This window comes from Aythya ferina (genome assembly GCF_964211825.1).
Source record: "Aythya ferina genome assembly, chromosome: 1".
NCBI classification, from domain to species: Eukaryota; Metazoa; Chordata; class Aves; order Anseriformes; family Anatidae; genus Aythya; species Aythya ferina.
The window spans coordinates 27,794,597-27,818,538 of record NC_140296.1 but is presented as its reverse complement, the minus strand read 5'-3'; the positions used below and the strand labels follow the sequence as shown (position 1 = coordinate 27,818,538).

The window sequence follows — 23,942 nt, the reverse complement described above, 5'->3', positions numbered from 1 at the left end:
CCGCCGCCCTAAGATGGCGGCCGCCGCCGAAGACGCCGCCAGGGGGAGCTGCGCCACCGCCCTCCTAAAATGGCGGCTGCGCCTCAGGGCGCCGTTAGGGGGTGCTACGTGAAGGGTGGCTCCGCTCGCTCGGTTCTTCGGCTTGGGCTGATCCCCGGGAGGCTCCCCTCGGGAGGGGAAGGGAGTTTTGGCCGCCATGGATCGGTTCTGCTGGAGCAGCGGGCTGCTGGAGCTGGGGGAGACGCTGGTGGTGCAGCAGCGCGGCGTGCGCCTTTACGACGGGGAGGAGAAGGTGATGGAGGCGGCCCGGCCCCAGGCACCCGGCCATGGGGAGGCCGAGCCCGGGGGGTGCGGGCACCGGCGGGGCTCGGAGCTTTCAGGAGCTCCTAAGTGAGGGGATGAGGGGCCGTGGGGCTACAGGCAGCTGCTGGGGGAGACTCACAGTGTACCCATATTTTTCCCAAATACTGATTTCCTACTAATAAATACAATCACTTCTCAGCAATAAAACAGGAAGAAATGCTCCTAAATGGTAGGCCAGAGGATTTCAGGCCGGCCCCAGCTTGTTCTTACTAGGTTGCTTTTGTTTTTGCAGAGCTTCTGCTGTCTCTGTCAGCAAATAGTGTTCCAAAGCCAACAGCCCTTTTAAAAATACGATAATTAGGGATGTTTGTATATCTTGCATGGCATATGGAGGGAGGATCCTTCAGGATTTCCGGGGGGAAAGTTTATGCAGTTGAAAAAGGAAGCTTGTGTATATTCATATACTCCCTTTATACTACTTTTTTCTATTTTTTCCATTAACATAATTTATTGTGTTTTCTGGGAAAAAAAACAAACTGTTCTCAAAATAATGGCTTGTTGTATCTGATTCTGATGTTGTCCTAATGTGTAATGTTTCCAAGTTCATTGTTTATGCAATGTAGTGGTTAAAAATGTTTTTTGACCTGTTTTATTTTTCTTGTTTAGGTGAAATTTGAGAGTGGAGTGTTACTGCTTAGTACACACAGACTGCTTTGGAGGGATCAGAAGAACCATGTAAGTCCCACTGTTGTCTCATGCATGTCAACTAATTGTAAATTTCATTATAAGCAACTGGTAGTTTGCAATGAAAAAACAACATACACAAGTTTTTTTTCCTTCTGCATATGCTTTGTCTTACATATATAGTCTGTTTTTTGGTTCGCAGTGGAAAGATAGTTATGTACCAGGAATGTTCTTTCACCCAATGCTGCTTTAATTAAATTGCGTGCAGAGATGAGGAGGGGTGGAAACAAGTCATACAACTTTTTCTTCTTTAATGGCACACAAATAGAGTAGAAGAGTCTTGGACTGTGTACTAGAAATTGTTGGTTTTGATAATGAAGGTGAAAATGTCACGCAGAATGCTTCCCCCATGCTCCTGGTCTAGCAAGGCCCTTTTTTCCTCACTGCATTTCCAAGTACAAGGTTTCTTGTCTTCTGGTCCCAGCAGATAGCCCCAGACCATGGTTTGATGATAGGAATTATTTGGGGGCAGTATTAGTTTTTACAGGTCTTATCTTTCCAACTGCCTCTTGTTGTGCTGAACCATCTATTCAATAATCCAATACGTCTGTCTGTACTTCTATGGAAAACCGATTTAGAGGTTAAACGGCAGTGTTAGAACTTCAGAGTAATACTGCTGTTGGAGCCACAGCCTGAGTTCCTAGACTAGAAATGGGTATGAAAAACGGACAAGTAAGAAGCTCTAAGCATAGACTGGAGCAATGTATACCACCTTACAGCTGCAGTTGAAGAAGTCCTTCTCAGAACCAGCTTGAATTATGTTTGTCTTGGACACAGTCTTTTAGAAACTTTAGCCACGAAAGCCAAAATCTAGACAGAGCATACACAGATGAGAACTTTTCAAATGTGTGTTATACTCCGGTGAGCTACCTTTTGGCAAGAGTTGCTGCAGTGCCTCTGCACTCAATGGTAGGGCCATTCCCTACCAATTATCACATCCTTGCTCCAGAGCAGGGAGCTACCAGAGCCTTCTACACATGTGGTCACCAAGCATGTTCTGAATTTTGGCAAAGTAATATTTTTTTCCCCTGCAGGGATTGTTTGCAGGAAAAGCAGACCTATTCGTAGTTGAAATTTTTCAAAATGCTTTATTTTGAGACCTTGTACCTAGGTTGGTATTACTGTTAAGCAAGTCAGGGGTTGATTGTCTGGGTCATGAGCTATTTTTTAAACAATAGCTAAATAAAGAATGTGTGGTTTTTTGTTTTTTTTTTTTTTTTGGAGCAGTCAATGTGAGTTAATATACCTGTTTTAAACTATCTATTCACCCCTTATTTCTTCATTAGCATCTTTCTGTGACAGGTGGGCATGCAGGGGGATTTTATTTTTAAAATAAAATATATGGTACACAAATAACTTTGTTAGTATGGTAAATGAAGCTGATTCTTTCTCAAGCTTTTAGGAGTGAAATGTGTAGCACAATGCCCTTTTATTTTCATGGTGAATTGTTGGCTAAGCTCCACTGTGATAAAACAGCCTGAGAAACTTTAGCTAGCTTACTGAGAATAAATTTGTAGAGTCCCTTTTTACTGTATCAACAATCTACTAGTAAATGGGGCTGCTTCTTGTTAGGTTGACATTGCACAATTTGTTATAAAAACACCTGTGTTTTATAGTTGCTCTTGTTACATGCCATCTACAGTTGAAAAGTATAGAAAAAAAGTGACTTCCAAAGGAAAAATTATGTAGTTCTTTTAAGTTTGTTACATAGCCAGCTTTGCACAGCATTACCAATCATAAAATCATACATAATGTCAACACTGGATGTTATTGTATCCAAATAACTCTTTTATTTCATCTATCCACAGCATTTTTAACTCACCTCTCATGTAGTATTGCTTCTTGGGAAGAGGGACACTGGGAAGGAAGGGGTGATTTGAAGTCCTTGTATTAGAGTAAGCTTTTAACTTTCTGGCTGTGAACTAAATGAGTGAATCACTTTAAAAACAGAGGTATTATATGTAATTGGTCTCTTTTTCAGAAACTTATTTTGTTACAGAAGTGTTTTTTTGCCTATATTTAAAGTATCTGGAGTTATGTGTTCATTTTACAAATTGCTCTACTAGTGGCTAACTCTGGAGCCACAGAAGAATCTAAATATTAGCTAATATCTAAATATTAAGAGTTGCTATAATAGGAAGTACAACCCATGTTTTTTTTCCCAGTGAGATTTACTCATTAGGAGGAGTTCCTGAATGTATACTTTCCTAAGTTCCAATTTAATGTGCATTTAATGGTTCCATGCAAAGAACAATTTTGGTAGTAGGGATTGAGAGGACCCCATAACAGTGTTTACTATAACCTGGTGTTAGGGACAGTCATGTGGCAGATGGAAGAGAGACTGAAAGAGGGAACGCAACCCATGTTTCTGGCATTCTGAGTGGCTGTCAATTACCAAGCTGTCGTGTGAAAGAAGACATTCATCAAAGAATATTCACCAAAACAGGACCAGGCACATCATTAGATGCTTTGAATTGCTCCCTTGAGCAACTTCTGTCTCAAAAACATGTAAGAAAAGTTTAGCCTGGGTAGGTTGGTCTCCCACAGGTGGTTACAGTCTTGTTTCTTGCTCTGCTTTGTTTTGTCTAAAGCACAGCTCAATAAATACGTGTTGAGACTAAGTTTGTGAGGATGGGGTAGATGGAGACATTCCTAACTGGTGTATCACTACTCAAAGGGTAATCTGTCTTTTAGACATTCAGTACCGAGAAGACTGGTGGGTTTGGGTAGCATTTTGGCTCCCAAAGTAACATCAGTGCAAATGTTTTGAGCACCTGTGAGGACTGTGCAACAACATGGATAAGCTACTGTTGTGTAGAAATTTTAGTGTTTGAAATTTGAACTCGGATACTGAAATTTTGCTAGATTTCTGAGCCTTTAATAAATCTAGCCAGAAATGTCTAAAATCATTTACACTTAAATTTATTTTGGTCATCTAGAACTTTGCTTCCAGTTTATATTTTTTCTATTCATATTTCTCCTTACCAGGTAGTTTTTGTTCTTACCAACATATTTCATCTGGTGTGTCTCTGGCAGCACCTGCAAAAATCTGTACTGTTTGTGAAATTGGAGAAGAGAACATTTAAGAGAATGAATAGTCAGGATATGGCTTTGATTTCTCTTGTGTTTGCATTGATTATTCTAGGAATGCTGCATTGCTATACCTCTGTCTCAGGTTGTCTTTATTGAAGAGCAAGCAGCTGGGATAGGAAAAAGGTAAGGTGATAAACATTCTGTTTTTTTCTCAGATAGGCAGTTAGTCACATATATGTTACATAGTAATGCATGGTAGGTTCCATTTTTAACCTGAGTTTACAGATTGATAGCCACTGACTTCAAATGCATAAGAAAGTGATGACAAAGCAGCATTTGATACAAGTTGTTAAATAACTGTTTTGTAATACCTGAAGTAGGTATTCTACCGTGCTGTTTCCTTTGAGTAGTCATCAACGTCAGTGATGTTGCTGAATCTAAATTTGAAAGCTAATTTTAGTCATTTATACCACATTTATAGAACTGGTTGGGGATAGCAACCCTGCCAGATCCGGTACTATATAACTTTACATGACCATACGATTGGTTTTGAGCTTGGAGCTGCTAGGGGTGGTTAGAAGTAATTAGTGTTTCCCCTCAGTTGGGTAACTACTTCAATATGTTACATGTGTGAAGAAGTTTTGCAAGAAAAAGATTAACTGGAGAAATTATGTAGCTGACATCTGATTGCAGCCAGATGAATAGATGCAGTCAGATAAATAGAATATGATAACATCCAGGGGGTACCCAGAACAGATCAGGTAATTTACTTATGCCAGAGAAGTCAAATAAAGACCTACAAAAAAAGTCTGTAAAATGAAATTGGAATGGCAGACTTGCAGCCATGCTGTGACAGTGGCCTAGTATATTCCTAAAATAATGCTATCTCAAGGTTTGTTTTGGTGATAGATGTCATTTTAGACTGTTATTCCCATGCACATTAGCTTTGAATGTTGGTTTTGGACAAATTCACATACAGTGTTTGCAAGTGGTGTATACAAGCTAGGCAGATTAAACATAATATTGAGACCTTCCATTTTCCTGTGACAAAGATAGTTTATTTTGGCAGTAATTATTGCAAGGCAAAAGCCAAATCAAATGCACTGCTTGATAATTAGTTTTTACCTTAAATAACATTGTCAGAAATTCTTGTTTGCAATCTGAAGATCTGCTGCATTTAATTCTTGGGAATTGATGGTGTCCACATTTAAAATTTGTGAAATGTTGCTTTTGAGGCTACAGGAGTTTTTATGTATGCAAGGTATTTAAATGAGGCAAAATATTTAAATGTTGATGTGCAAACATAAAGCAGAATTTGACGTCCATCAGTTCGTACGTGAGATAAAGCTGGTACAGATTTTGATTAAATGGTTAACTTACTAATTTATAGAAAAAGGTGTTTGTTTTTTTTTTTTTTTTGTAATAGAAAAAGCTGCTTATTCTCTTTTAACTTTTTTTTTTTTAGTGCCAAAATAGTAGTTCATCTTCATCCTGCTTCCTCAAACAAAGAGCCTGGTCCGTTCCAAAGCAGCAAATATTCCTACATCAAACTTTCTTTCAAAGAACATGGGCAGATCGAGGTAAGGTTTGTAGCACACAAGCCCAGTACATCAGATCTTTGGATGTGCCTTTCTCCTCTTGCTGTGTTAGTGATAATTTTCCATGATCTTTCCATGTTGACTTTTGAGGTGGAGCTTTTTCAATACATCCTTTTTGAAGACAAACACTATGAGCCTTCAGGATTCTATGCTTTGGTTAAATAACACAAATAGAGTTCCAAAAATGTCAGGAGGTACTGTTAGGCTTCATCCTTACTTTAATAGTTTTAATAAAATCCTATACTTCCTATATTATGTTTTAAATTGAACACAATATTTTCCAAAATGATGGCTCTGCCATGTTTAACGGAGTCAAAGATGTTTCTTTTTATCTAACACTCTACTGAATAGGAACCAAGCAACTTAATCATCTCTTATTTTATTGCTGTAAGATTTTGGTTGCCTCATAGCTTTGTTTCATTTTGTTATTTTTTTTACCTACACCTAATCTCAAACGCTTTTAGCATTCTGAAAAACAATATAATAGACATTAAAAAGTATTTTCCTTATTTTTAAAAAAAGGAATTGTCCTCTGTAAAGAAATTTCACAGTATAGAATCCTCGCTCAAGACAAGGTTTTGACTTGGAAAGGTGAAAAAAAAAACATACAATTTTGCTGCAGAATATGAGTTAAGTTGAATTAGTTGTAAAGGTCTTGTAAATGCATTTGCTTCATCAGACTTGCTTTTATTTAGGACAAGTGTGGATTTATGCATAATTTGAATTGCATAGGTGTTTTGCCTAATCATAATTTTATTTTAATGTGAATGTTCTTATTTGAAGATGGTGACCTAGCATACCAGTAGCAGTCTTTTCTTTATGACTTCAGAATACCTGCCTGTGAACTTTGAACAACTATAAGATCAGACTTTTCTCTAGATTTTGCTCAGTGGTCAGCACTGCCAGTTCAGCTAATCAACTAATGCCTCCTGGTAGTATTAACAGTAAACAAATAACTAGGTACATCAGTTACACCTGCCTTCATACTAAGTTAACAGATCAATAAAAATTGGATTGATTAGCTTTCCTTCCTTTTCAAAGCAGGCCTTTGAATAAACATTGTCATTTTTAGTTTTAGTGTGTTTTGGAACACTTTGAATATCTGAAAAAGTATTTTACAAGGGAAGTACTCATGGAAGTTTGCAACTGCAATAGGAACTACACCTTTCCTTTCCAATTTTCAAGAATTTACGGTAATGTTGTAGTGCGGACATGTAGGTGTTAGTATACTTCATCTTACTGTGAAATTTGATTCATCTGGGAGACAAATCAAGATGCTAAAATACCCAGACATACTCTGCATAGTTCGTGAAACATCTGTTGTCATTCTTCAATGTTTGCAGTTCTATAGACGATTCTCAGAAGAAATCACCCAAAGGAGATGGGAGAACATGCCTACTGGTCAGACCTTTCAGGTTGCCAAGGGTCCACAGGTATGTGCAGAGCTTCTAACATCCTTCTGCATGTCACATGTCAATTTGTTTAGTTTGAAATTGTTATCTGTATGTAAACTTGTTTCCAGTTAATGCCACCCCCATATACTGCACCTGTCAAATACAGGACATAAAAAATATACATAATTGTTTAGAACCTGTGATTTAAACACATTGATATTCTAATTTGACAATCGTTATTATGGAGAATCTTTGTCATATGTTAGATTACCTTTTTTTATATTTGTCTGCATACTTCTAGATTAAAAATCAATAAACATGTGGATGTTTTTTCTATATGAGCATGCTGTATATATGCATACATAGCATATGTAGTAGTATGGATGAAATAGAATGACTTACATGATTTGACACTGAGCAATCATTATGTCCTTCTCTGTAAATATAGCCCCTATCGAGGCAGTTTCCTCATCCATTGAAGAGCTCAAAGCCAGGTTTGATGTTGCTTTGAGCAACTGGTCTTCTCGGAGGTGTCCCTGCCCATGGCAGGGGGTTGGAACTCAATGGTCTTTAAGGTCCCTTCCAACACAAACAATCCTGTGATTCTGGGATTGCCACATTTCATAGACTGATGGGGAAGCTTGTACCCCCTGCCACAAATCACATAATGAAAATGCCTTGCTTTCTCTTCTTGCTGGGTAACAGCAAGTCATTAACGCTCATGCTAAGATTTGCAGTCAGATTTGAGGGCTGACACTAGTGCCACAGAAATGCCATCCTTTTGAAAACATTTAGCATTAAATAAAAAGTTCACCATCGCCTCCATGCTGATGCATCGCAGCAAGGCAAATTAGACTGCATTTAGCTTTGTGTTTCTGTGGCTATGTTTCTTCAGACTCAGTTTCTTGAGGTAATCATGTTTAGATGCACTCCTGCATTTCCATGGTGTGTAGTATAGATTTTCACATGGACTTGGGAGGCTTTAATTGGGATGAACTGGAATGCTCAGTCAAGATTGTGCTATTAAGCATATTCAAATTAATAGCTTTAATATAATAAATATAATAATTATTATCTGTTTATACTACAGCAAGTTCATACTTGCTTTACGCATATTGTTTAATTTTTGAGTCTGATTTAAAAATGTACTGTCAAGAAATACATGAATTATTGTATGCATGGTGTCAACTCCTTGGAGGAATATTTCTGTCTTATACAAGCTTTTACACACTGAGGCGGATGAGAAAACTTAGCATTTCCTATTTTGATTCTTTACATTATTTTCTTTTGCAGGCAGGAAGAACAAGGGCTATAGGAATTGTAGGGATCGAAAGGAAATTAGAAGAAAAAAGAAAAGAGACTGACAAAAACATTTCCGAGGTAAATACTACTGTAGTTTCAAGGTCAGCCACCTGTCTGAGCTATTTACATTTATTCACACTTTCTTTTAGGGACAGCTGAGACTATTGTTTTTGTGAGAAATCTGAATTGACTAGGAGTATATATTTTAACATTATTTTTTTTATGGGGTTTTCACAATATATGAGGTATTTCATGTGAACAGTCGTTTCCAGAAGATTGTTGTTTGGAAATACTGCTGAGTGTTTATGAAATTAGTTTTGATAGAATTAGAAATCTGAGTTCAGTGAGTTTTTCATCAGGAGAAGCAGAACACAGAGGCAGCTACAGACAGAGACTATTACGAGTGTCTTTTTCTGTTTGTACAGGTAAGGTTGGTTTCGGTTGAAAATTTAATACGCAGTAAGAAGAACATGCTGAACTAAGAGCACATAAGTGTGGTGTAGTTATGTTTTCATCATACAAATATTCACTTTTTAAATGTTAGACTTAGGTTTGTAATTATAGCAAAGTGCTCAGTAGTTGAGGCGCCAGCGAGATGTTACAAGTATCTATGCAAAGTGTGTGGGCTAGATGGAGACTGTCCTTTTTCCCTGAAATAAAACGGTAGCTGAATTCCAGATGCCAATACTGATGGACAACAGAATTCATTAATCTTCATCGCTGAAGATCTCTCACATGTATCTGGGAGCGATATCCTCAGAAATAGTCTGGTTCTGTCTTGTTAATGGAGATTGATAGGTAGAGTGATGGAGAAGTGCTCGCAAACTGTCTACAACAGATGGATTTTGTGGTGAAGCTTCATGGGATTCAGCATGGCACGGTAAAAAAGGCATTTGCTATTCTGACGTATAAGAAAATATATATAGCAATTTGCAGGCAACATGCAGTTTCAGATACTCCTAGCATTTTTTTATGAAGAACAACATAGTGAATGAAGTCCTGTGTGCAGTTCAAAAGGCATTGTGGTTGTATGTGTGCCTGTATAGTTCAAACAGTATTGTCTGGTTATTTTTTCCGTTCGTAGCTTTTTCAGAGAGTAAAAGAAATCCATTTGTAAGCGTTGTATGAACGGAGGAAAGTCATGACTGGTAAAATCCTGCCTTCCTCCAGCTTTAAATGTTATAGATGACTTAATTTTAAAAAATGGTGCCCTGGCTTCCAGGAAAAGGCTTCCTGCATCTGCTGTTCGCCGCTGATAAGAATCCGGTTCTTTAGCCTTTTGTTTATCTGAGGAAGTTCCTGTTAGGTGTGTGCACATTCCCCTTTGTTTCCAGGCCTGCCCTCGTGAGTCAGCCAGAGGAGGAGTCAGACACAGCATGCTGTTTATTTAGCTAAATCAAGGGTGCTTTTGATCAGCGGTGTTTTCATGCGCATTGTAGAGATTAGAAAAAAGCTGGGAAATGCCTTTTTAGAAAAGTTTAATATCATATACAAGCACAGTAGAAGGACCTAAATTACACTAAAGATCGGGAAGTCTAGTGTAAATCACTGTATTTGGCAGGTTGGGATGCAAGAAGAAATATTCCACTTAATTTTGGATATGGAACTGAGGTACCAAGCGTTAAGAGGCTAGACTGTTGAAATCAGTCACTTGCACCATTAGGAGGGATTTGGATGAAATCCAAATCTGTCCCTTCCCAGAGTCATCTCTTTCTCTTCTGGGGAGTCTCAAACCAACCAGCTTCTGAGTCAGGTGCCTAAATGTAAGTGGGAACAATACAGTGTTACTGCAGAAGTTCTGCTAGAACTTGTTTCTCTAGTGGGGGATTAGTCAGAAAGAGCTAGGAAGATACTAAATTGCACAGAAGCACTGGCTAGAAATTGTTGGCAAGATGCATCTGTTGTCATTTGATGTACTGTAACTGAACATCCTTCTTTATTTGTGGCTGGAGAGATGGGGCGCTGCTGTCAGGCAAGCTTTACTTGAAAAGGCTCTTGAGCTTTTCCCACACCAGTTGTTCAGAAAAGGTGGTTTGGAAAGGTTCACCACCCAGGCAGGTTGTCATGTGCTTGAGAGCTGGGCTGAAGGCTCAGTGTTGCTGAGGCTGGCAGAAATGAGAGTTGCTCTTAAGTAGCTTAAATGTATTTGTTAACTTCTTTTGGTTGAAATGCACCATTTTTATTTTTTTAATGCCAGTTGGTTATCATTACTGAGGCTTTTAACTTTTACTGTACTTTCCGCTTGCTTTTATGTTTTATTCAAGCCTGAAAATGCCCTTTGCAGATAGTTGTAGATTTGTTGTATTTGAGACAATCGCCGTTTGCTAAGCTTAACAGACTTGAAGTCATTATGGTCTTATGATGAGTGTCCAGTTTATTACATAGTTTTGTGGAAACAGTAACATTTCTCAGACTACAAAATGTACAGATTGGTTTTTACTTAAGCATGTATTTTGCTTTCTAGGTCCAACAACTAGAATTTTCAGAAGTTTTTTAATCTTATATAAATCTGATTGTCTCATGGGCATTATTTCACTTATTTTAACTGTTTTTGTTTGTTATGGGAGCATCACTGTTCCTTCGTATGAGGTACATAAATGAAAAGATGTTGACATGTTTTCAGACACTTTGTCTCTTAGGTATAGGTGTGTCTCTTCTATAGATGTGAAAGAATGTATCATCTTCCTTGCTTATTTTAAAGGAACTACATACTTTCTTACTGACTTAATAACATCTACACAAAGTAAAATTGTCTTGTCAGGAGGATTTTTTTCTGTAGCTTTACAGCTGGCTAGCTGTTGTCCAGAAACAATAGATATCTCTGAGGATTAACTGGTTGAAGAAAACCAACCTCAATATCTCACTGTTCCTTCCTGTTGTATGGGCTTTATAAATCATAATGATCTAATGTTCACAGTAGAAAAGTGTACAGTTGCTTGATTTTTGTTTTCTTGCAGTATTTGTTGTTTATGGATTGTATCATTTTGATTTGTAGACCTGTATGAAACAAAGTTTCCATACATCAAGGAAGTATATATAAACTATCACATAACATACTAATCTATAGGGGTGGCAGCTCTTACAATTAGCTCAAACAGGTGTACAAAGGCAACTCACTGTATCTGGGAAGCTGAACTCTGTAATGATACTGATCTGGAATGTCTTGTTTATCATTTCAGGCTTTTGAGGACCTTAGTAAACTAATGGAGAAGGTATGGCATGTGTGACTTAGTGTTATGTAGACTTACTCTTGTTTTCTCGGTTTTAAACATATTTTCTCTGAGCTGAAAGTTGATTTACATGTATCTGTGTCTTCCTTAATAGGCTAAGGAAATGGTGGAGTTATCCAAGTCAATAGCTAATAAGATTAAAGAAAAGCAAGGTGACATCACTGAGGATGAGGTAAATGAATTTTGTTTCTAGAATCAACAGAAATGTTCCTGTGCAAAGCAAAAACAATCCTTTTAATAAATTCTATGTTAATAAAGAATAATTGAATACTTTTCCTTTTAAATTCTAGTTAAAGAGACTTCAGTGTTTGATGTTAGTATTTATTTTGACCCTTTTTTGTTAAACAAAGATTTTGCTGCCTTTGCATAGAGAATGATGACAGTTTTCTGCTTGTTACAACGTAAATTGTATTAACATTGCTTTTGCTTTGCTAGTAATTGACTTTATTGGTAGTAAACTGCTTGGATTTACTCTCTGAAACTGTCTTGTAGTAATACAATCAAAGTGTTTTAAAAATGAGAATCACGCACTAGCTGATGTACTTTTATTTATTTGTTTAGACCATTAGGTTCAAATCATACCTGCTGAGTATGGGTATAGCTAATCCAGTCACTAGGGAAACGCATGGATCTGGTACCCATTACCACATGCAACTGGCGAAACAACTAGCTGGAATGCTGCAGACACCATTAGAGGTAAAGTACCTAATTTTGCACAAGTGTTTTCTGTGTGTTGCTGAATTTGGATGTAAATATGTTTTGGGTGTATTACAGTGACTCTTTTTAAAGGCTCAGAGTTAGCAGCCCAGCCTTGTGTATTCAGTATTTATGAAAGGAATGTATATCCTCTTTCCAAAAGAGAAAATTTAAGTGTAAGAATTTTTGTTCGGAGTAATGGCATCTTGGCTTCTAATTCATGAAATGCTGGTGGTATCTAGTAAATCACATCAGCAGTCTTTTCTGTTTGAACAGCCTTTGTCTTCCCACAGAATATTATTCTTTTTAGAAAGAAATGGTAACTTTGAAAAGATAAGCAGTCATTCTTCAAACTGCTTAAAAATTCTATACTTATTTTCTCTTAGTAATGCATCATATTTTAATTTATTTGAAGCTCTCAGAGTTCAAGATTGCTGCCAAAAACCTTGATTTCCTTTTGAAACTTCGAAGTCTACGTGTCTCTTAAGAAGCAAATAGTATGTTTTGTGAAAGAAATGTGCTTTCTGCTATGATCAGAAAAACAAACTATCTGAAAAGTAAAAACTAAGTTGATTGATAGATTTAATATATTGAAATTCTTTGTTCCTGTGACTTATTCTTTATGGTAAATCAAAGTAACTCTCAGTTTCTTGATATAGTATCAATTATATTTTAAAACAATTAGAGAAAGATACCACCTAACAAATTAATGCTAGAAATATGTGGTATTGTAGCTTTTTCATTAAAGGCAATCATTTAGCTCCTGTTTTAGCTGCTTAATCACTCAAAAGCAAGTTAAGATACCGTGTTTACTAGATTAATACTATTTCTCTTACCAGTCTTGTACTTACACAGGAGAGAGGAGGAATCATGTCGCTCACGGAAGTGTACTGTCTGGTAAATCGTGCACGAGGATTAGAGGTGAGAAGTTGATTTGTCTTAAATATTTTGTAAAATGTGCTTCCTTGATAACGTAATTGAAGAAAAAGTGCAATAGTATTCCCTACCAATTGCTCGCTCTACCTTTCTAACAACACAAAGTGATAAGCCCTTCATTAAAACAAGGAATTTTCACCATTTTCCTTTCTCTTTCTTCTGTGTAATGGTTGTGTTCTCTGTAGGTTGTCATAATGTATGCTGCATTTTATAATACCAAATAAAAGGAACAATCCATCTTTATCTAGAAGGAAAACTGTAAGGACAGAGAATACTAAAGAATAGGGTTGTTTTTTTTTTTTCCAAAATGCATCAATTTTTTCTCTGCAAATGGGCAAGAAGGAGTATTACAGAAAACATAGCAAAGGATCAAGAAGGAGTGTAGAAGCCAAGAACAGAAAACAGTATAAAAGAAAAAAAAAAAAAAGAACAAAATTACGTGATCTGGTGTACATGATAGCTGTAGTTGTTGTAACTGTTTTGCTGATACTGGAATTTCAAGCTGTGAATAAATGTTTTACTATTTTTAGTTGCTCTCACCTGAAGATTTAGTAAATGCTTGTAAGATGCTGGAGTCCCTGAAATTACCACTAAGGTAAGAGATTTACAGATATATTTATAAAACATGGTGCTCACAAGTCAGGCTTAATACTTTACCTGCAGTAGCTATTTTTTTAAACAGTCATCCAGGAGCAGCTTAATGCAGCAACATCCCTTCTGTGTTAAAATATTAATTCTTAACCATCTTTCACTTTGTCTGCTATGGATATATAGAATATGTAGCAGTATGAATGAAATAGGGTGATTTAATGATTGCTCTGTATCAAACCATTTATGTACTCCTTTGTTGATATTGCCTATCAACGTAGTTCCCCATCCCTGGAAGTGTTCAAGGCCAGGTTGAATGAAGTGGAAGGTGTTCTGCCTGTGGCATGGGGTAGGAATCAGATTGTTTGTGCTGCAAGGCACAATTCTATGATGTCTTTTGAGACTGGGAAAAGTGTTTAACAACACCAGGCATATGCCCAGCTCTTGCCTGTCTATTCAGACTTTGAAGATGCTTTTAACTTTAAGTTCATTTTACAGTTTTTTTTTTTTTCTTTTTGAGTGTGGTTATAACTGTGTGACCATAAGTAATGTGCAGAGCTTTTAATTACTTTGACTCTTCTGATTTTAGGCTTCGAATATTTGACAGTGGTGTGATGGTGCTTGAGCTCCAGTCTCACAACGAAGAGGAAATGGTAGCTTCTGCTTTAGAGACAGTATGTGAACTTCACTTCCTTCAGTGTTCAGGCTGTGCTGGGGATACTTAAATACATTAGGTATAAAAATGTAAGATACAGGATCTCCTTTTGAGGTTTTAAAATATAAAATATTGCACTTCCAAAATCTTCTAACAGTAATACTTAAATAGCACTTCTCATCTTCAAAATGCTGTGCAGGCAGTAGCCTTAGTCACTGCTTTCTCCTTAAGGAATAAAACACTTCATGTATTCTCAAACTTCATTAACCTTTGACCTTCCTCCAGATCTCTTGTGCTGTAGAATAAAATTCATGGTGTATGTTAAGCATGTCAGTTAACAAAAGTGGACTTCAGTCTCTGTACATGGTGTGCTTAAAGGCAGTGAAAGTAGCTCTTAAATGTTGATATAGCTGGTTGTTTGGTTTGGGTTTGTTTTGTAAAATAGCACATTGCATGTGTAACACTTTTATACTGAGTTTGCTGTGAAGAGCGCTCAGTCAGAGTAGTACATATAGAATTAAGCTGGCTTCGTCGGGACTAAAAAAAATAGCATAGATTGCTAAGGGTGGTAAACATTTCTGGTCTTGCATGTCTTGACTCTTTAAAGTGCTGCTGTCCCATTAATATGATGATTTTCCTATGTGTTTTCCAGTGGAATGTGAATTTGTTTTTCACAAAGCTGAATGGAGGATGATTGGGTGTATTTAAAGTTAAACACAAGTCAAAAAGGACTTTGACTTGGGCAGTCAAAGAAGAAAAAGTAGAGCTATCACAGGCATCTTCTCACTTGATAAATCAAGTGGACTCTTCAGTGTGGCTTTGTGTTTGGTACTGTTAGAACACTCTTACCAAAAGATCTTTTTGATAAGAATGTTTATACCTGTCTAAAAATACCTTCTTAATTTATCAAAATTAAAACACTTAAATTGAAACGATTAACATATATTGAAATATTTATTTTGTTACATTTACAGAAAAATGCCTAGTCCATTTCAGTTTTTTAAATATGTATTTTTTTCAAATTAATTTCTTGCCTTCAGTAAGAGGGCTTATCACTTGGAAAGGAAAGGAAGGGCCTTTTCTTAACAAATGAGGTCAACCACAAAAAGCAGCAGCTGGTGGATTTATTAATGAAGTGCCTTTTTTCTTTTATTTTCGTAACATGGGGCTTTGACTTCATAGAAAAATGGAAGGGAGAGGCTTAGAGTGAGGAAGGCTAGCCCATAAGGGAAAGGGAAGATGAGATCAGAATAGTGGCCAAAAGCTCCCTGTGCTTAAATTGTAACGTGCAGAAACTTGAAACTTCTGAGAAATAAAAATGAAAGGAAGTCAGGATTTCAGAGAGGAGAGTGGTGTGGTTTAGAACGGCTGGTGAAGACAGGAAATGCCATGGAAGTCGATGGAAGCCAAAGTCACTCTTGATGAGAGTGGTGGTTTGGGAAGGAAAAACAGTTAATGACCCACATGCCATATTAAATTGTAGAGCTGACTTCCAGTACTCAAATTCAATCATTTCTGGTCATAAAATCTGAAGTCAGGACTAATTCGATCTGAGTTTCTGCAAAAGGATTACTGCTGCTCAGGGAGTGCTCGGAATGACGCAGAGCGAATCCCTCCCCAGCTGGTTATGTGGGAAGCAGGAAATGGCAACTACATGTGGATACGAATTTGCTTTAATCAGTGGAGAAATGGAAGAAATAATTTGTAGCTAATAAATCAAATGTTTATATAGGGAATATTAATGCAGTAATAATCCCAGACTTAACATTTTGTATTTTAAGTGTCCACATGCCAACCTGTGTGAGAAGGTTTCATTTTAGCACGTATTAACTAGCGTGATTGAGACAGTAGAACCAAAGTTTTGAGTGCCAAGACTGAACCTGTCTTTTCTGTTATCTGAATGTGATGGTGGCTTTTACTGATCCCACTAGTAGGCCATAATACAGGGTGGAGCCCTAATGTTTTGGGATTTAATGCAGCCAGTTTAGATGTGTTAAATCAACTCAAATTCCCCACCTCTCTTTGAGATGACTTGAATTTCTAAATGGATGGCCTGTCCTGCCCTGCTGGCTTTTATTTCCTCACTTGAGCTTAACTGTCTGCGGAATCCCTTAGTATTTACACAGCTCAACCATACTAATTGTTACAGAATACTGCTGTCTATGAGCTAATCTTTTTTAATGCAAACAGACTTGTCTTCACAAGAGAGACGCTATCAATTTATCGCTTTACAAGGCTAGGCCTGACTGAGTTGCTATTTTAATGCCCTTGTTTATTTGTGTGTTTGTTTTTGGTAGGTATCTGAAAAAGGTTCTCTCACAGCTGATGAGTTTGCAAAGCTGGTGGGGATGTCCGTTCTCTTAGCCAAAGAAAGGTAATCAATAACTGTTGTGTTTAATAACACCTTCGTTATCAAGTTGTCCTCAACTAATGCAACAAATCTTCTGCTTTCTTTAGGCTGCTTCTCGCTGAAAAGATGGGCCATCTCTGCAGAGATGATTCAGTGGAAGGCTTGAGATTCTACCCAAATTTATTTCTAACACAAAGCTAATGTCGTTTGTGTATAGCTGCTATGTCTCAGTTGAACATGAGAGCAGAGGGCAAAACCCTTGCCACAACTGACTTCAAAAAAATTTTTACTTTTTGTCAACTGCAACGGTGATGAACATTGCAATGCTTTACAGTTCTCAGGTATTTCAAGTACTGAACGAATCATCTTATGCGGAACCAAAAGGAAATAGGAATCACTAGGTCAGAAACATAGTAATTGTCTCAAGCTGGCTAGCTCGTGTTTCGAGTCTTATTTGATGTGCTCTGTAGCTTTCAAGAAAAATGAGATGAGGATTCCACGCAAGTGAAAGTGGAGAGAATACCCCTGTAGCCTGCCTTGAGCGTCGGCACCCAGAACATAGGTTATTGCCTACCCCAATTTCAGTTTATTTATGTCTAAAGCAGCAAAGCAGACAGATGCATCCGTAGCGATAAGAATAGTGACTTTGGTGTGCACCGAGGTATAAGGAACAAAACGGTGTAGCGTAACCCCTGCTCCCTGCAGTGATGAAGTATTCTGAGAGGACCTTGGGATTCTTCACGCTTTGAGACAGAAAGAACCTGCTGCAGCAGAGATTAACAGATGTTATGTGAATCTAGAAAACACTGTGCGTTTTGTCATGTCTTACTCTAATATCTCAGATAGAAGCATTGTTAGTGCGGACTTCCTCCCTTCTCTTTCTTTGCCGTCTCCCTTCCTGTCTCATTGTGCTGCACTTTGGGTGCACTTTCTCTGTCCTCTCTCTACGTCGTGCGGTGTAGTAGCCTCCTGTCACTTTACCATACTCAGCTGGTAAAGCTTTAATGTGCTTGGTTTTTGTCTTGTGCTTTAATGAAAGATCAGGCTTCATCAGCCTGTTACTGTTTTGGAGAGACGGTTCTTTTTGCTCGTGCCTCGTATGCCAAAATTAATGCGCTTTCAATACTGAAGGGAAGAGGAAGACTATCGCCCTGTGTTTAGTAGTCACGAGTTATCTTTTTGTGTGGTATTCCTCACCCTGTGTTCAGACTGAATGCAATTTGATGGCCTCAGCTTTCATAACTCCAGTGGAGTTGTTCTATTACTTGAAAATCTGTCATGGTAATAATGGTCAGGGGATGTTTATGATCCATACCAGTTAAATTTTCAGCTTTTTAAATGACCAGTTTTACTAAATGACAAAATTAATTAAATTATGGGCAAGGACAACATACATGCGACAGCATTGTGGCTGTAAAGCCAAATCAGTGTTACAAAAAAGGTGAGAAAGGTGTGTGTTTGTTTAGCAGCCTGAAAATGTTGTCAGAGCTGTTTGTTACTGTAGCTCAAACAGGGTTAAGAACCTGGGAATAATGGGTTCAGCGTGGAGATCCCTACAGTGCTGATGCTTTTGATCTGTCCAATGTGCATTTAGATCTAGAGAATTGTATCCTCTTCTTTTTGTCACTAGCAAACTTTTTTCTGCAGTGCTTTCTTTAGGGTGGTTTTCCTCTGTTTAATGAAAGTGGCTAGAACTAAAGGATTTGGTGCAGCTGGAAGAACTATTCCACACCATTCTTGCTGTGTTAACCATCTAGTATCATCTGTCCAGCAGCCGTATGGCCCGCTGCTTTCCTTCATCCTCCCCACAACCCACAGAAGAGGTCTATGCGAGGCACTTCAGGCAGCATCTGTCTAAGAAAGGACTGGAAATCGAGAAATGCTGAAGCAAAAAGCTGGTTCGTGAGAGCTGTTTCTCTTGTGTGATGCCCAAACCTGCCAAGGGGAGTGCAGTGGTTTGTGGGCCTGAGCCTCTCCCCACAAGGGGGCATGTCTTCTGCCAGCAAGCACAAAGACAGAAAGGAAATGCCAACTGTAAACTTCCAGCCTCTGTTGCTCCAACACAGAGCATTTCAGTATCTTAATTAAGCAATAACAATACGATGTATTAAGAATGATGGTACCTTCTTGAGTGTTTTCTTCCCAAGATTTTCCTTGATGTTTTTTTCTCCCTGTAGGGAAGAAATCTAGAAGCCAGATCGTAGAGCTGGTTTAAAATTTAAACGTAAAGAGAAAATGACTGCCAGAAAGTAATAAAAATTAAAAGATTTTTCTTAAATAGACTGTTCTGTGAGTTTTTTCTTCCTAAATGTTTTTGGGCAGCTTTAGCACTTCTACAAATCAAAATCTTGTGGTTCTGTGTTTGTGTTTTTTTTGTGTGTGTGTGTGTTTTTTTTTTTTCAACCTTGATGTTTCTATGACATGTTTTTGCTGTGTCATTTGTACCCAGAAGGGTAGAAGTCAGGATCAATTTAAAATTAAAAGATAGAATTAAACACAGCTAAAATGCCCTGGTTCTGTTGCTTAGTAGCCTGTGATCTAGCAGAGGCTAAAATCACAAAACTGTAGATGTCTGTGGAAGCACAGACTGGCTCCCTCGTGAAATCAGAGTCAGACCCAGACATACACCCTGTGCTGGCATTGGAAAGGCCTTGGACACATTTAAATGTGTTTTCCCAGCTGATAGACCACAGAAATCACGTATCTGATACCCACAGTGAGCCAGCTGCTGGCAGAACGAGTATAGTGGCATTATTCATGGGTGTGTGATATCGGGGTAGCACATCAGATTGTCCGAAGTTGTCAGTGCCCAGTCCTGTTTCCACTGCTACTACTAACAAAAAAACAAAACAAAAAAAAAAAAAAAAAAAAAAAAAACACTATTGACTGTATTGATGCAGGATTATGGAAGAGAGGAGACTACAGCTTAGTACAGAAGGTGCTTGTATGAATCTCGTTTTCTTACATGTTTTGATTATTCCTAGGACGTTTGTGTCATACTATGATATGTGAGCACTGCCTCGCTTTGCCAGGGTGTCCAACGATGCAGTCCTTTGAACAGAGGCTGGTAACAGAGCTCCATTCAAAAAGCCCTCACCCCTTTATGGAGTGGTCTTAAACGATGATTATGCTTTTCATTTGAAAACACAGGCTTTTTTTATGCCCCTGGCAGGAAAAGAAGGCTGCTCAGGAATCTGTACATCTTTTCCGCTTCTCCTTTGCCTTTGTTTTCAGGAACAATCACTTTATGCCCAGCCTATGGAAACATGGATCTGATCTGAACTGTGCTTCTGAAGGGCAGACTTTTTTCTGGAGTGTTACATACCTGTGTAGGTATGCGGATTTGGAAGTCCTTTAGAAGTGTATCTTTAATAATTGCTCCTGGTTGTATAGTGATTAGCTGAACTCATCGATGTTCAGCTTTTCTAACAGCCTTTATGGTTTGTCCAAAGGATCTAAGTCTGTGTGTTGTAAAATTAGTGGAAGTGTTGGCACCAATTTGGTGAAGGCCCTAGTGGGAGCCAGCAGGAGCCTGCTGCCACCAGAAGTTTCCTGCTCCCTAAAAGCTGGGGTGCCTTCATTTGGAACGTTGTTCCTCCTATTTTAGCAGTTCCCATTTCATCCTAATTCTCGCTGCTTCAGGGATTTAAGTGAAATGTGAGAAACTCACGTTTCAGGTCTTCATCTGCTCTCTTCTACAGAACAGGTCTTATGAGGAACCTGTAGCTGTAGAGCTTAGTGGCATGGTTTAGTGGTGGACTTCTCAGTGCTGGATTAACAGGTGGACTAACTGATTTTAGAGGTCTCTTCTAACCGAAATGATTCTCTGATACTAAGATTTAAACTCTCATTTTGTTGTCCCAAGAAAGCTGCGAGTACATGTGCTAAGAGGATATAACAGGCATGCCTGTTGGTGATGTTTGTCTTTACTTTAAGGAGATACTTAAAGACTTTTTGGAGCAGAGCCCAAGTGGCAGACCTCCCAGGCAGGTGTCCTGGCCAGCAGGCTTGAGAGCAATTTTTCTTTCTGGATTGGAATTCAAGTATTATTCAAGTATTTAAAAATAATAATTAATAATAAAAGACTAAAACTTTGAGAGAGAGTGGGGAGTCCTCAGTTTCAGAATACCCCAGAGCCTGCTGGTTAGCGCACACTCCTGAGAGGTAAACCTGATAGAAGCCAGCTTGCTTCACATCCCAGCTCCAAGACAAAGGCTAGGTATGATTTGGGGTTTCCTCTTTCCCTCTGGATTGTAAATGCTGTAACTTCAGATTCCTGCAGACGACGAGGACATTAATCCCTGCTCTGCTGTGCTCACAGCAGTGACCGAGAACAAGCTGAAGGTAAAAGGGGCTCGTGCAGCCAGAATATTCATGACCCCTCTCTGAACTTAGCTTTTTGCTTCTACTTTTAGCCTAAGAGCTCAGAGCATCCAGACGTTTTGCATTGTTTAATTCACTTTTTATATACTTGGATGTTTTCACTTAGATGGCAGAATGATCTCAAGGGAGTGAGTAAAGGAGGAGACTGATGTAATCTAATCTAAACGTTGTTTCACTCTTTGTACTTTGAAGTCAGCAGTCAAACAAAGAAATCGGCGCTCCTGTGCCCCTCCATTCACATGTGCAGAATACTCCCGGAAACTCAAAGGCAGGACTTGTTATTTTAACCAAAAAGTTAGCAGGAGGATACACTCCGTGTGAGGGCACTCCCTGATGGGAGGGACTATAAAGGCAGCACGGCCACACTGAATAAATTTGTCTGTTGCTGCTTTGGCGTTTGTATTGTGGTAATTTCGTGATTTAATTTAGGTAGAATTCATTTCAAATGTTGCCTAAACGTGACAGCATTTGACACTGCCTCCTGCTCTCAGCCAGAATCGGCAGCTGTGTGTGTGTGTGGCACAATTCCCCCGAGTTTCACTTAAAATCCGATGGGGAATTTGAGGCGTGTCCTTAAATTGCAAAGATCTTGTGGTCTGATCCACCCATTAAACGGGAAGGGCAAAACTCCCACTGCCTTCACACCCAGCCTTCCTTGGAAGCAGACGCTGACCAGCTCTGCGAAGAGGTGCCTCAGGTAGGGCTGGGCTCTGGCGGCAAGGAAGAGCTTAAAAAGTGGTCTGCAGTAAGATCCCAAAATGTTTTGGTCTTTTCAGCAGAAATACTAAACGAGACATAAGTGATGCAAAGCGACCAGCTTTGATCTTTCTGCTTTCCTATTGTTTTTCCCGCAGTGTTTTGGGAAAGCCCAAGATAAGGATTTTTTATTTTAGTTTAGTTTCCTGCTGGGACAGTGATCCATTCATAGGTTACAAGGCCAGAAGAAACTCAGACCGTCTGTCTTGACCTCTTGGGTACCCGAAGCTGTAGCACTTCCCTTCGTTAATTTGTGCTTGAGCTCCTCTTTCACGAACAAGAGGCCTTGGTTTCTGGGAAACCCCACAACTCTTGGCAGCTTTTTCCAGTGACTGTTACCTGTAGTAAAAATGCTCTCAGCACACATAATCAGAGCTTGTTTAGCTTCAGCTTCCAGGGACTGGATGTTATATTTATTGAATCTGCTATCACAGGTGTGTTTCCCCATAAAAACAAACCATTTGGAGTCCTTCTGCCCACTACATTTTCTTTTTTTTTTCTGCGTAGATGCAAGCGTGAGTCAGGCTGCAGCCTCCTGGTGGGCTCTCACCCCCATGGGGACCTTAAAAAAGAGGGAAAGTGGGGTTCGAGGGCGGTGCCCTGCACGAGCTGCATTGGGCTATATGCTCTGCAGCTCCCATTCCTAATTAAAGCTAGACTTTTTCTTCAGCTCAGTATAAAATCTCTGAGCCCAAACCACAGCGGGATTATTAACAAACAGCATAGGTGGATAGTTTTGGGGCTTAGCGTGCTGAAGCCTGCCCTGCAGGATGGCTGGCAATTTACAGAAGCTTTCCCGAAAATGTGCTTCCTCCTTGGTTGTCCTTCAAGTGAAGCCTATTGCTCTTAGAAAAGTTCTCACTGTATTTCACTTGAGAACCTCATCATTGATCCTGTATCAGAATGAAAAGTACTCTCCCCAATTTTCCTACAAGTTTTGTTTCCTCAGAGCGGTTTGACCCAGATCATCTACCTTGCACTTGGTCATAATACTTTTAGGCGGGATAAATGGCAAAAAAAAAAAAAAAAAGTAAACCAAAATCTTTCTCTGCTCAAAACCTGTGAGCAGCCGCACAAAAGAACTGGATGTGGCAGTGGGAGCTCGTGTTTAGTTAACGAGAGCGGGATCCCCAAATCCCTTTAACGTAATGAGTGCCCAGGAGGGAGCTGCACATCCTGTAAAGCACGTTCTGTGTTCCTGGATATGTAATTTTAAGGGAGATGCTTTAAAATCTGTATTGCTTGCTAAAGCTTAGTGTGCTCGCTCAGTGGTATTGACCTGCCATTGGTCACTACCAATTTGTGTTTTATCCTCCCAATTTGTGTTTCATCTGAAAACTTGAGAAGGGACAATGTTACGTCCTCTTTTAGGTCTCTGACAGAAGTTTTAAATTGCTAAATCCACACTTAGATCTTTAGGTAAACACGTCTCGTATGAAGATGACACATTAAAATGACATTTTGAGACCAGTCAGTCAACATTTAATCCCTTTAATGTACGCTGTGCAAATTTCGCAGAAATTTCCTCGGTGGAAATGTCAAGCCAAATGATCTATGGAAATGCAAACATTATTACATCAAAACATCCCTGCCTTTATTCACCAAACATAATTTTATCTAAAACACCTTTTCCACCAGTCTTCATGAATTGGCATTGGCAGTGGTCCTCCCCTTTTTTATCACCAGCTTTTCCATCGCTATGCCTGCATTCGCTGTAAGGCCACCAGGTTTGTACCAGCCCGGACTGCTCTAACTTTGCAAACAAACCAAAATAAAACCCCACACGTGAGTATTCTTCCAGTGGTCTGAAACTTCTGCAGCATTTCCAGGCTGATTGATTGGAAAACCCATGTTACTAATCGTTGGAGGCAAGTTTATCCAGACCCGCTGATTTTAAATTGCTGTACCTTGAGCTGCTCTTATTTTATGTTCTCAGATTTGTATTGGAACAAGAAGTGTTTGGGATATGTCTCT

At 38.8% G+C, this 23,942-nt stretch overlaps 1 protein-coding gene across 2 annotated transcripts; it reads left to right on the top strand.

Moving 5' to 3' along the window:
• The first annotated feature begins 74 nt into the window (after positions 1-74).
• VPS36 (vacuolar protein sorting 36 homolog) lies at positions 75-19,112 on the top strand. Of its 2 annotated transcripts, none has more exons than XR_014698302.1 (14): positions 75-292; positions 970-1,038; positions 4,193-4,263; positions 5,546-5,660; positions 7,022-7,111; positions 8,366-8,452; positions 11,554-11,586; positions 11,699-11,776; positions 12,166-12,300; positions 13,156-13,221; positions 13,767-13,831; positions 14,414-14,558; positions 16,777-16,853; positions 16,937-17,048. XR_014698302.1 is itself a non-coding variant. In XM_084537044.1 (14 exons), exons 1-14 carry the CDS (start codon positions 197-199, stop codon positions 17,028-17,030), a joined length of 1,161 nt encoding a protein of 386 aa, XP_084393170.1. In that variant the 5' UTR covers positions 76-196; the 3' UTR covers positions 17,031-19,112. The 2 variants fall into 2 exon arrangements, 1 of the variants encoding a protein (XP_084393170.1); XM_084537044.1 differs by having other exon boundaries at positions 76-292; positions 14,414-14,498; positions 16,937-19,112.
• Positions 19,113-23,942: the final 4,830 nt, after the last annotated feature.

What these genes read in the sequence shown, in the direction of transcription:
- VPS36 (XM_084537044.1), top strand. Translation starts at nt 197, where the DNA reads ATGGATCGGTTCTGCTGGAGCAGCGGGCTGCTGGAGCTGGGGGAGACG. An exon ending in ATCGTGCACGAGGATTAGAG is followed by an intron (nt 13,222 to 13,766) that starts GTGAGAAGTTGA and finishes TACTATTTTTAG; the next exon opens with TTGCTCTCACCTGAAGATTT. An exon ending in GTTCTCTTAGCCAAAGAAAG is followed by an intron (nt 16,854 to 16,936) that starts GTAATCAATAAC and finishes TGCTTTCTTTAG; the next exon opens with GCTGCTTCTCGCTGAAAAGA.